The 10,895-nt window shown below is 52.9% G+C and overlaps 3 protein-coding genes across 3 annotated transcripts; 1 reads left to right on the forward strand and 2 right to left on the reverse strand.

Moving 5' to 3' along the window:
• Positions 1-1,841: 1,841 nt before the first annotated feature.
• TRIREDRAFT_76037 (uncharacterized protein) lies at positions 1,842-4,577 on the reverse strand. The gene is made up of 3 exons (XM_006963391.1): positions 4,362-4,577; positions 3,919-3,923; positions 1,842-3,785 (listed from the first exon to the last, which is right to left on the reverse strand). Exons 1-3 carry the CDS (start codon positions 4,443-4,445, stop codon positions 1,856-1,858), a joined length of 2,019 nt encoding a protein of 672 aa, XP_006963453.1. The 5' UTR covers positions 4,446-4,577; the 3' UTR covers positions 1,842-1,855.
• Positions 4,578-5,482: 905 nt separating this feature from the next.
• On the reverse strand, positions 5,483-6,961 carry TRIREDRAFT_57776 (uncharacterized protein; the record flags this gene model as incomplete). The annotated part of the gene is made up of 2 exons (XM_006963392.1): positions 5,483-6,204; positions 6,322-6,961. The coding sequence occupies 2 exons, from the start codon at positions 6,959-6,961 to the stop codon at positions 5,483-5,485; spliced, it is 1,362 nt and encodes a 453-aa protein (XP_006963454.1).
• Positions 6,962-8,321: 1,360 nt separating this feature from the next.
• Positions 8,322-10,355, forward strand: TRIREDRAFT_105026 (uncharacterized protein; the record flags this gene model as incomplete). Its single annotated transcript, XM_006963207.1, has 5 exons — positions 8,322-8,352; positions 8,430-8,512; positions 8,714-9,594; positions 9,661-10,097; positions 10,216-10,355. 5 exons carry the CDS (start codon positions 8,322-8,324, stop codon positions 10,353-10,355), a joined length of 1,572 nt encoding a protein of 523 aa, XP_006963269.1.
• Positions 10,356-10,895: the final 540 nt, after the last annotated feature.

Consider the following 10,895-nt stretch of genomic DNA (forward strand, 5'->3'; position numbering starts at 1 on the left):
CCTTTTCCTTCGAGGTCCTTCTCTTGCTTCATCACAGCATTGAATGGCCTTTGCTGTATTCTCCCTTTCTTTGTGTTCTCTTTTGTGGCACGGATTGCTCACAAATTCAGCTCGAGGCCTCGACAATCCTCTCTCTCCTGGATCGGTACGGCAAAAGGAAAATCCTAAAGACCGAAATCGTTTGCGCTCGGACCCCCTTCGCACCGTAAAGGCAACAAACAGCCTGAGCCACAGTCCTTTATAGGCCAAGTTACTGCTACCACCATTCAAGCAACAAGCTGGTGGAATAATCGAGTGGTATCAGCTGCAAAAGGCGAGAGTGCTGACCTTAGACGCGGGAGTTCGAGTGCCGGATGCAGCTGATTCTGCGGTCCCGTCCACCTTTTTTTTTTTTTTTTTTGCATCTTTTTTCTCTGTTTCCTCTGCATCGATTCGATTGTACAGCATGATTCTGTGGTTTTTGACTCGTCTTGTCTTCCAAACACAAGTCCGCTCTTCCCAATTTCGGGCTGCACTCGAAAACGGGAAGGAAGCTACAGATCTCCTTCCAGACAGAACAGCTCCTCCCTCCCTCGGACCAGGCAAAACCAATCACCCGGCTACGCTCCTGCCAATTCACCGGAGCCCAAACCAGACAAGGCAGGCCACACCCCCCCTCTCTACCTATATAGGCCAGAAATCTCCGTCCCTGTTCCCAATAGCATTGGTGGAATGGTCGAGCTGGTGGCCGTGACGAGGTACTACCTTGATACGTCGATCGGCTCCCACAAAGGCGTGGAAGATGCCGTGTTCGAGCGTTGTCAACGGCGGAAACCCTCGTATTCATTCTGCCAATTTTTTTTTTATTTTTTAAGATTCTTTTTGGGTCCCTTTCACGTTAGGTCTGCTCTGAGGAGAAAGAAAGCAAAAAAACAAAAAGAAAGAAAGAAAGAAAGAAAGAAAGAAAGAAAGAAAGAAAGAAAGAAAGAAAGAAAGAAAGAAAGAAAGAAAGAAAGAAAGAAAGAAAGAAAGAAAGAAAGAAAGAAAGAAAGAAAGAAAAGAAAAGAAAGGGAAAAAAGAGAGGGAAAAAAACCGATCCTTCTTTCTTCGCTTCCTGGCTGACTTACTGACTGATTTTTGCCTTCTACAATACCCCCCTCAACTACTACAACCAGAGGGAAAAGGGGGGAGAAGACCAGAAGAGAGGTGGAGGGAACTGTGTCAGACGCTCTTCAGAAGCGCTCCTTCCTTCATTCCAACGAACCACACACACCATCACGCACGCTCCTTCCCTCCTCATCATGCCGGAGACCACCCAGACCCAGGCCACACACATAAACACGCACCCCTTGATAAACCAGAAACTACCTTCCCTTTTCCAACAGCTAGCAGGCGGAACAGTCGAGTGGTCTCTTCGCAGCGAGATAGAACGGTAAGACGTCCCGTTCGAGTTCCGTTGCAAACGACCACTCGACTGTTCCGCCATTTTTTGCGAGTTTGCCTCCTTTTCTTCTTCATTCTCTCTCTTTTTTTCTTTCTCTTTCCCTGCCTGCCGTGGAGCCATTTGCAGATAGACTGAGAAATGGGCGCTCTGTCTTGGTAGGTCTTGATTCTTCTGACTGGGACAGTGTGATGTTATGCCTAGCCTTTTGATATGGAGATAACTCTATAGCCAGCGAGTAGAGAGAGCATATGAAGACCTCAGTCATCCTTGACCAGAATGGTAGTAATTAGCTCAATGTGCATAATCTCCTCATTCAACATGTATGTTACATTTCCTCAAAGAGGCCCAACTTCAAAGCTCGCAAAACTGCCCCTTTCACCATCAAATCATCCAAGATCCCCTTTCCAGCACAGCCGAAACTGTAATTCTACTCTACACAACAAGCCCCTCCTCAGACGCCTCGTCCCTCTCCAAACGCTCCAACCCGGTCCCAACCGCTCCGTACACGCGCAGAGGCACGGGCACATCAAAGCTCTCGCACGACAGGTTCTCGACAGCGACGAGGACCAAGCCCCCCTTGTCGTCCCTCGAAATCTGCTCCAGCAAGGGATACGGAGTTTGCTGCCCCTTGGCCGGATCGTGGCCCTGTGACGACGACGGCACGACGAACTCGACGCGGATCTTCCATTCGAAGCTGATGGCGCTGGTGACGAATTCGGGCGTGGCTGAGATGGGTATCGTAGGGGTAAAGACTATTCGTCGTGTGAAGAGCGTGGACTCGGAAGAGGCAACGTACACCTTGCGCGTTACCCTGTGTATACTCGAGTCAGATCGCAGAGCCAGCGATGAGTCTATCCTCTCGGATGACTCCAAAGTTGCATGGACTGCGTAGCAAGGAATGTCGGCATCAGCAAAGTCAATGACCATTGTCACAACCTCTCCCAAACGGTAGGCAGGTCGCGTCAGCATCACCACGCCGACCCTCTGCCCGTTGCGCGCAATCTCGAAGCGACTGGCGCTCTGCTGTCCTTGGCTTGTCTGGGTGCTCCTCATGATTGCGAGGCGAATCGCCTCTTTGGCCGACGTCGTCTCCTCGAAGCTGGACGATGAAAGCCGCCGTAGATCCGGAGTTGCTGTTGGAGACAGAAGTGACCCCCCAGTCTTATCGCCGGGTCGGTTCGTCAAGCTGTCGACGTATGATAAAAAGTCGCTCATGGCAGCAGATCCCCCGGGGGTCTCGCGCTCTCTGTGGCTCTTCTGCTGCTTCCCAACCATCTTGACCAGAGCCTCGTCGCGAAGAAGTATGTAAGGGTTCATGAGATCGTGTCCGAGGATCTCACCGTGGCTGTTGACGCTCCCAAGGACACGGAACGGCACCTCGACCGTGCGCACCTGCTGCTCTCTAGCCCCTCCTGGTCTCTGAGTGCCGATTACTAGGCTGTATGATATCTTGATTGCCTTTCCTTTATGCGTAGGAGGCAGGCCTTTCGGGAGCTTGAAAGTGTACTCAAACGATCGGCTCTCGCCAGGGGCCAGCTGCAGGTCGACGAACAGGATCGACTGGGGCGTGCTGAGCAAGGGAACGGCCTTTGAGTTTGCAACTCCACGCATCTCCTTGATGGTGCTCAACTCTCCGCCGCCTAGAAAATCGCCTAGAGAATTGCTTATGCTGCCCCAGCCAAAGCCGCGTAAGAGGCCATTCTCTCGACGTCCCGACTCGAGGCCAACCACTCCGCCGCCTCGGCCGCCAACAACGGCTTTCTTCTTGACTTGCTCAAAGGGCGCAAGGCTGATGAGGGACCCATCCAGCGAGAAGGAGCCCTGGATTTGGGCGAAGCCCATCATCAGCGACTCGGTTCTTGACTGGTGCATAGAAAAGCCTGAGCCACGGCGCGGATACGATGGTCTGCCGGAACCTCTCGTCAAAGGTGGCGCTACGTACTCCGAGGCCAATGTCTCGGACGAGTTATTGCTGATAGAGTAGAATTCACCACTGCTTCGAGGGGTCCCCCCAGCCATGCTCGTGCTGGAGAGTATGCGGGCGGTAAGGATCGGGCGGTCGGGCACAGGCGGGAGCTGTTCCTTTGATCGTATAGGGAGGTTGCTGTCGACCGGACCTGTTCTCGGGCTCAGCATGCTATTGCCGGAAGCCTTTCGAGGACTCGGAATCGTTTCCGAGTCGGGCGCGGGTGCAGCGGGGAATCGAAAGTCGGGCATGGGGCTGGCCAATGCCTTGGAGGACCTGCGCTGAACCGATAGAGTGGACGACTGAGGGCTCCTCGGAACGGGTATGCGGCCAAATCGATCGGGGGGATACGAAGCATTGAAGGGGGAGGTCGACGGTCTTTGTGAGGAGGACGGTCTTTGTGAGAATGAGCCTAGAGCAGATACAGTCAGCCAATTGATGTCCATGAGGACAATAAATCTCAATTACTCGTCAGGAAAGGTTCATACCGGATTGAGGAGTCGAGGGAATAGTGGGCGGCCCGCGAGACGCAATCTGCAGACTGCTGGCGCGGTTATGCGAGTGCCGCTGCGCCCGTGGAGAATTGTCAAAGCGCGGCGACTGCGAATGCTCGTCGATGGTGCTGGTGGTAGATCCAATGGACACAATGGATATGGATCGCTTGTGCGCATGGCCGCGGGCGTCGCCGGAAGCAGCGGGCTGAGGCCATTGGATCGAGCTCTGCCGGCTTCTCGCGCTCGGCGAGGGCACGCTCAGCGACAGGGCGGCTCGTCGATGGCCTCTAGCCGATGCTGCGACCTTGCTGCGGGTCTGAATGGGCGAGGCAAGCCGCTGCCTCTCCGACTGGGTCTGCGTCTGGGATTGAGAGCTGGAGTGGCCGTGCGGGTGAGGGGAGAAGGGCTGCTGCAGCAGCTGTTGTTGCTGTTGTTGTTGCAGCTGGTTCGCCTCGGGGGCAATGTTTCGGAAGGTGACGGTGCATTGGACCGCCTCGCCCGCGAAGACGGTCTGGTCGCGCCAGTGGACAAAGACTCGGATGTTGCTGAAGCCGTCGGCCATGGTGGTGAAGGGTTCCTTTGGTCTCAGCGCGAGGCGGGTGCAAGGCGGCGGCCAGGACAAGGCTGAGCCGACATCTCCAGCCCGCTGCTGCGTCTAGCCTTGCCGGGAGAGCGCCGCACAGCTGGGCCGAGGTTTGGGGGCGAGAGGAGGAGGAGAGCTGGTGATGGCCGATTGCGGTTGAGGTGGAAACGTCATGGTGTTGAAGGCCGACCGAGCTGAGAGAGGCGCCAACTGGAAGCTGGCCATCGACACAGCTGACAGGTAGCTTGTACAGGGTACTTTGTCCGGCGGGCGACCCTGTCACAACAGGATCTGTCCGCAGCCAATCAGCGCCCGCCTCCCCGCGGCTGCAAGGTCCCTGGAACGCTCTACGCCCCTCTCTGGCGACTTTCACCTCCAGGGAATGGGGGTGTCAAGGCCTGGTACTTGTGACCTTGCGCCTGTCAAGGCTGGCTCTTTTTATCGGCCAAACGTTCCATGTGTCCACCTCAGCATGATGAGCCTCAAACATGCCTCCTCAATGTAGAAGTGAAGGGGCACCATCAAGCCATTGCTGGTCTGGCCGAAGGAGTGCGGCTGAATACATATATGCACATCAGCAGAGGGAGGGCGCTCTCCACGGTTCCTTGGCAGTTTTCCACCACTGGCCTGCATACATGGCGCATCATATGAGAGCTGCTGACGATAGAGGTGTCATGTCATTGAACGACAAGATCTGGGTAAGGATTGACACTGACAGAGAGCCTCACGATACAGTAACATATTGATGACAGCCCCTTATCATTGAGAGAGAGAGATACAATTCTAGTAAGGATTCTCTAGCTATTTTACGTTATTTCACCACATGTTGATAAACGCATATACTCATGTAAGGGCAGGAGAACACGGCGATAGTGGTAGAGGCGGAATCTCTTATTCAGTCATGTCTTGCAGTAGCAGTAGTAATAGCTATTAACTAGGTACGCAGTAAGATGATAGCAACTCAAGGTAGGGTGCTGGTAGCCACTCTCCTTGTCCTTGTCCTCTAATTCAATAAATCACACAGTCCTCGCGCCTTCCAGGGCTTTCTGTTCCATCTGAATCTGCTGCAGTGAGACAGGCCTAATGACTTGACTTGAAAGCATCAGGTGGCGAATGGCATCGCCGTGAGACTTGATCACATCTTCGTCCAGCCGTTCCTGGACCACAGCAAGCTCATGGTCCCAGCCAGGATGGCTTTGATGTACCAGGGCTTCCCAAGCCTTGACCAAAGATGGTTCTATGGTAAATGCCCATGTGCCTCTCCAGGTGATTCTGGCTTGCCGTCTATTGCGGCACACCTGATACTGAAAGAGCGCCGCCAGCCCCTTTCGGCCGTTCCAAATCTCCATCGTTTCTAGCTGTGGCATATTCATCGCTGCTGCCGCCGCGTTCTCAAGCATTGCGACTATCTCGCCCGAGTCTGCCCCTGGCGAGAGCAACCTTGAAGTAAGCGCAAGCGATGTGAGGTTTGGCCACTCCCAAAAAGGTTCAATGTCCAGGAAATGCCGAGCATCTACCATGAAGGATGCCGCAAGATGCTCCAGTTCGAAGCTAGTGGCTGCGAGGATCCGGCTGATGACTGGGCTTGGATCGCGAATGGGGTAAGATTCGTTTGTGTCGACCCCATGCATGAATCGCTGCATGGTAGCCGCGTACTGTTGATTGAAGTTCTCAAAGATGACAAGTTTCTTGAGATTTTCGTTATAATGGCGTATAGACTCGAGAAGATATTCGATATCTAGAGAACAAATAAGGACCATTATCAGCAACGGAGAATCTATCTACACAGACGAGACAGCACTTGAGAGATAAAAACATCTCCGACAGGCTACGTAAAGTAAGCAGCGATACTCACCTCTATCTGTGTGGTGCTGCATAGAGTTCCATTGTCTCCAAGGCTCATAGTGGACTTCCCGGAGTCTGGGAAAACGAGCAAACATATGTGCAAGCGATGCCGGCTTCCATCTCCGGCGGTTCTGCTGTCGAAGGAGCACTCTAGTAACAGCCGGGATAGGTGGAAGATGATCCCACCATTGGAGTTCCAACAGCTCGCTATCAAAGGGTCCATCATCCATAACTGGATGGAAGATCTTGTTGATAGCCGACCTCGGCGGAGTGGACTCTCGGACACCAGAGACCCAGCCATGCCCATCGCTGACCTGGGTTGATACCGTCTGCTCTGCACCACACTTTCCCCAATCTGCAGGAGTATCCGGCAGAAAGGTCAAATACTTGAACCAATGTTTGGAGTCGCTAGGCGAGTAGACACTGATATCGAGTGTCAGATCGCCGTTGGGTTCCCAGGTGCTGAGAGCCGAGAAGAGATGCTCGAACGCAGAGGTGATGGGGCAGTGGGATGTATCGGTGACAGCATATGCATGACTCCAATCTTCGACTGTTCTCCCGCTAGGAGGCGCGCACTTGGAGCAGCCATAGTCCTCGAGTTCCAAGCAGAACCAGATATGGTTTACGAGAGCCCGACTGCGGTAGGCCATGGAACCAAAATCAACGATACGAGCTGGCGTCAGTCTGAGTCGACCAAAATTGTACCGCTCGACCTCTGCTTGCCACTCTCGAGACACTGTAGCCAAGCAACTCAGTCTGCAGGCGCTGTCGTCTTCCATCAGAATCTTGAGGATGAGAAGCCGGATCTCTCTGGGCAGGCCGTCCCAATGTGCTGCCTCTCGAGAAGCATTGCCGGATGTGATTGAGGACATGGCGCGGTAGACAGCGAGTCCTGGTATAGCGGTCAATAAAGGGTTCAGATGTTCTAGATGTGATGTATGCTCTTGATGCTCCGGAGGCTATGGATATTGATGGTGAGCGCTCTGGATTTCTTACCTGGATAGTAGTTCGATGGATCTTGTGTAATGATATAAAGACTAGAATAGGAAGCTGTAAGGGGGTGGCAGCTCTCCTATTTCTTGTTATAAGTGACAGTCTTGGAAATAGTGCGACGTGGGGTACAGGTCAGTGGTGTTGATGCATGCGATTGCTGCGGATGGAAACAATATCAACAGCAATTAGACGTGCGGAACGGCCAGGTTTAAGTACTTGGCCGTATGTCGGGCTTTGAGTTCATCGAAGCCGAAGCACTGGCATGGCTTGACGCCATTGGGGGGGTGGTTCCCCAACAGTAGGGCAACCACGGGACTTTCTATCTGATGGGTTGGTTATCATGGGCGTCAACGTGGAGATGCTTATTGAGAGAGTTTGAAGTTAGGGAGCGAAACGAGTGTTTAGGTTCGCCGTGTTCTGAAAGAGGCATCGGATGCCCATTGTTATGCCGCCCATTGCGCTTTGAAACTGTTTCCGTCGGCGGTATCCGGCTGATTTTGGCGAGAGGCTTTCAAGTTGTTGGGACCTAAGCGATGTGACGGGGTGATGGAAGTGGGCTGGGATGGCTTGTGATGATATCAGCTTGTCTGTCTGAAGTAAAAGTAGATACCTACTAACCCCAGTCTCATGCCTTGGTACTTTGGCAACAAAGGTTAACTCAGGTGTTTCCAGGTCCTCTACAGTGGCCGAGTGATGATGAAGGAAACATCATAGGCTCCATAGTGAAGAGAGGAAGATGGCGAAAGAATGGCTGTGATGGTACTTGTGTGAACGAGATGGCGTGTAACTGAATTACTACCTACTACCTAGGTAGGTAGGTAGGTACTAAAGGTAACTTACCTCTTAGGAGGATCGGGTCATCTTAGTACCTATCAATCGTGGGATTAGACTTACACTTTAATTGAAGCTTATATGGGCTACCTCGTACTAATGGCAAAAGCACAGAAAGCGATCGCTTATGGTGTAAAGAGATGCATCCGGAAGAATTCCCTTCGGGCCGAGTTCCTGGCTTACACCATGATCGTACCTACCTGTGGCTCACATACTGGTAAGTCCGACTCCTTTAACCGCCTTCTCTTGCGGATCAACAGTCAGACGAGTGGCTACCTGCGATACTACTAGTAGCCTTGAAAGGCACATCTCCGCCTCTCGTCTCTCGATTCTCTGTCTCCATGATCCCACCACTCATGAGAACGCACGATCGTGTAGTAGGTAGGTAGTAAGCATCTGGATATGGAAGTTGCTCAAGGGTACCCTTGTCAAGACGTTCCAACGGCCGTCAAAGTGCGGTCACGTGCGGGTGACATAACTCGTACCTTACCTCTCCAGCTCTAGAGGTACTGTAGCTGCGAGCTGACGGAAACCCATTCATTTCATTCAATTCATTCATTGATATCGCATCATCACAGCAATTGCCAACCTCTCCTCCGACTGCAAACGCGACCGCGACCAGGACGATCACGACATCCTCCTCCTCCTTCTCCTCCCCTTCTCCTCTTTTCCTACTCCAGACGCGAACGAGCCGAAAGGCACGCGCAGTCGTCATGCCGCCTTTCGAAAACGCACCGCCGTACTACATGCGCAGGACGCTTCGCACATGGTATAACCAAGTCGAGCCGGACTTGCGCGACCCAGAGCTTCTTTGGGGCGATTTTTGGAAGCGATTCAACACTGTCCGGATTCCTGTTCTTCCAGAGGAAGAATACTTCGAGCGCGCACTAGAAATCGCAAAAAGCGCCAAAGACCGGGGTGATTACGAGAAGATCTTTGAGGAAAGAAATGCAAGGGACTGGCAAGAGCTGTTGGATTTGATGTCTGAAACCACAAGACACACCCTCTATCATCACGACAACTTCCCGTGCGATGATGCTTGGAGAAAAGCGCGCAAGGCGTCTCAAACGGGCTCTTTGATGGAATTCGTTCGCTTATTGAAGGGCGTCGCCTTTGGGTGGGAAGCGGACGAGGTTTGCGAAAACAAAGTTGAGAATGTTCCGAGCGGCGAGGAAGCTCACATGGGCGCGGATTACACTGACCAAGGGGAAGTCTTCCCCGAGTTGTCGGATCTCGACTGGGAAGAAGAAGTGGGACTAAGCGGTGATCAGAGCGGGAATGTGATTTACCATGGCAATTTCACATACTTCCCAGCCCCCGACTCCGCGCCAAGGGAGGCTCCCAGGGGAGCTTTATGTTCTGGAGGCGAGGGGCCTTCAACACAGCAGAAATCTACGCTTTCGGGTACGTCGTCTGATCCAGACCATGGCGGACTGAAGCAAGTACAAAACCCACAGCGGTAAGGAGACTATATGGCATAGCCATTAGGATGCTTGGGAGACTAGGATACTAATACTCGGCTTAGGAAGAGACGACGATTTAGCGATGACAGTGTCCACGTCCTTGAACCCAACCAAGCTTCTAGTCCCAGTACACGTTCGGCAAACGACGAAAGCGTGACCGGCGAATCCCACCCAGCCAGCAATGACAATAATCGAGCACATAAACGTCAAAAGCTGGACGATTCTACTGCAACATCAAATGTTCACTCTGCCCGTCAGCATGATGAAAGTATATCCAAGAAAAGACCCCTATGCGGTGATGATGATGATGATGATGATGGTGATGATGGCGAGCGGAGGCACAAACGTCAAAAGCTCAAACCTTCTCTCCAAAGTTACCCAGAAGCAGAACCAAGTGCTTCCAGTATCTCCAAGAGACCTATAACCCACGACAATACTAATGAACAGGGACACGAACGTCAAAGTCTCGCCTCATCCACCCAACAACATGCAGATGCAGGTTCGGATGGCCCCGGAAACGATAAGAGCATGCCGAAGAAAAGACGAATCTGTGATGACGAACAGGATAATGCTAATGATAATGTTTATGGTGATGGTAATGAAAATGATGAGCATAGGCACAAACGTCAAAGACTCGACTCTTTTTCCCAGCAACAAGCAAAGGCAGCTTCAAGCGAACCGAGTATCAGCAGCAAGCAGAATCCCAGACGCAGCCGCCGAAAAGGAAGCAACGCCAATCGCGTTGCTGGAAACATGAGAACTCGGTCTTTGAACAAAATTAGACCCTCTTCCTTTTGGGAACTGGATCGCACCGGCAAGGCTTCTATTCGCACCTGATGAGCAACTGTTCGGTGGCTTTGGTGTCTCCGAGGACATGGTCGTTATCCTGGCAGGGCCGGGTGCAGCGGCGTAGTTCACAAAAGGCACATGGCCGCAGATGATCTCTGGGAACATGGTCGTTATCCTGGCAGGGCTGGGTGCAGCGGCGTAGTTCCTAGAAGCTCATGATCGCTGGGGCTATATCACGGACATGGTCGTTATCCTGGCAGGGCTGGGTGCAGCGGCGTAGTTCAGACGAAGCAACAGCTGGGCCCTCAGCCTCCGAACAGTTCCTGTGAGCGTGGTCGTTATCCTGGCAGGGCTGGGTGCAGCGGCGTGGCTCACACGATGTTGTCGGTACGCCCATGACGAATTGACCCATGCATGCCACACTCACTCCCCCATGCATACTCGTACCCCTGCGCGGAAAACCCGCGACAGGCTGTAAGACGTGTTGACTCCCAGTTGGTCAGGAGAC

Source organism: Trichoderma reesei (genome assembly GCF_000167675.1).
Source record: "Trichoderma reesei QM6a unplaced genomic scaffold TRIREscaffold_4, whole genome shotgun sequence".
Lineage (NCBI taxonomy): Eukaryota > Fungi > Ascomycota > Sordariomycetes > Hypocreales > Hypocreaceae > Trichoderma > Trichoderma reesei.